General features: G+C 36.5%; 1 protein-coding gene across 1 annotated transcript in view; it reads right to left on the bottom strand.

Annotated features, from left to right (window-relative positions):
* The window catches only part of UBA5 (ubiquitin-like modifier activating enzyme 5), a 21252-nt gene that overhangs the window by 9369 nt on the left and 10230 nt on the right, over nt 1-1653 (bottom strand). Inside the window, exon 4 of the mRNA XM_012663311.1 lies at nt 564-648. Coding sequence (XP_012518765.1) covers nt 564-648 — 85 coding nt within the window. The remainder of the gene's footprint in view (nt 1-563; nt 649-1653) is intronic.

Raw genomic sequence — 1653 nt, 5'->3', positions numbered from 1 at the left:
AAAGTATTTGTTATTTTACAGTTTCCTCCACTGGCATAAAAGAAACTAAGATTCTGTAACTATGTCACACCAGCAAGGCTAGACAGGTCTCACAGCTTGTAGAACTTTTTCTTTTTTGTTGTTGTTGTGATAGAGTCTCGCTCTGTTGCCCGGGTAGAGTGCAGTGGCATCATCGTAGCTCACTGCAACCTCAAACTCCTGAGGTCAAATGATCCTCTTGTCTCAGCCTCCCGAGTAGCTGGGACTACAGGCATACCACAAAACTTGGCTCACTTTTCTATTTTTAGTAGAGACAGGATCTCACTCTTGCTCAGGCTGGTCTCAAAGTCCTGAGCTCAGGCAATCCTCCCACCTCAGCCTCCCAGAGTGCTAGGATTACAAACATTAGCCACCACGCCCAGCCAAAATTTTAAAAGTAGGCTAAGAGAACATTAAAAATTAATAAGACAAATAAAAGGGTTTAAATCCAGAACTATTTTTAGGATGGGGATTATACACTGATAGAATATGTAGGAAAATAGATAAATTATGAGTATAACATCTTCCACAACAGGAATACTCACTGTATTTATTGTCATTCGAGCTTCGAAATTATCCACACAGCTAAGAACTAGATCAACAGGTTTTCCTTCTTCTAACCCACCGTTACTAGTCAAAGAAAATAAATTTTATTTGAAAAGGACACAAAATACATTCTAATACATTAGACTTTATTTGTTCTATCACACTTATTCTTTAATTAAATGTTTGAGTATAATTATAACATAGTAGGTATTTACTATTAAAGATCCCATATATATCAAGTATTGAGTAACTACTATGAATATAACATTAATGATACAGTGGTAGTACTTTTATAAGAAATAACAAGGGTGAAGGAAGTATAAAATCTGTTCACAACAGCTACGTTTTCCTTATCAGCTTTTACAGAATTTTATTCATGCTTCACTACAAATGTAAATGTAATAAAAGCTAATTGAATGCAATTCATTATTACGGTGGTGTTCTGACAATCTATCTGTTTTCAGATAGAAATATAATCTAGAACACAAAACTTAAAATTGAGGATCCCTGGTTACATTGTTATAGGTTACAGGGGTTTTTTGCTTGTTTGCTTTTTACTTTTGTATTGTTGTTTTTGGACAATATATACCATTATATACTTTTCACTGAGTGTCTAATACATAAAAATTACACACAAAAAATTACTATTTTTTTTGGTTGTTCTTTTGTTTTTTGAGATAAAGTCTAGCTTTGTTGCCCAGGCATGAGGGCAGGGGCATCATCATAGCTCACAGCAACCTCAAACTCCTGGGCTCAAGCGATCCTCCTGCCTCAACCTCCTGAGTAGCTGGGACTACAGGCATGTGCCACCATGCCCCATTAATTTTTTCTATTTTTTGTAGAGACAGGGTCTTGCTGTGTTGTTCAGGCTAGCCTTAGAAGGCAGCTGTGCTCACCACTATACCACCAATGCAGGCTGGTCTTGAACTCCTGACTTCAAGTGATCCTCCTGCCTCAAGCTTCCAAAGTGCTAGAATTATAAGCGTGAGCCACCGCACCCATCCAAAAAATTACTATTTTTAAAAACAGAAAATATCTGCCAACTCATTGAATTAATCATTAGACTTTTCCAATACATTTTCAAATCTA

This window comes from Propithecus coquereli, unplaced genomic scaffold (genome assembly GCF_000956105.1).
Source record: "Propithecus coquereli isolate 6110/MARCELLA unplaced genomic scaffold, Pcoq_1.0 Scaffold12, whole genome shotgun sequence".
Taxonomy (NCBI): domain Eukaryota; kingdom Metazoa; phylum Chordata; class Mammalia; order Primates; family Indriidae; genus Propithecus; species Propithecus coquereli.
This window is presented reverse-complemented; position numbering and strand designations above follow the sequence as displayed.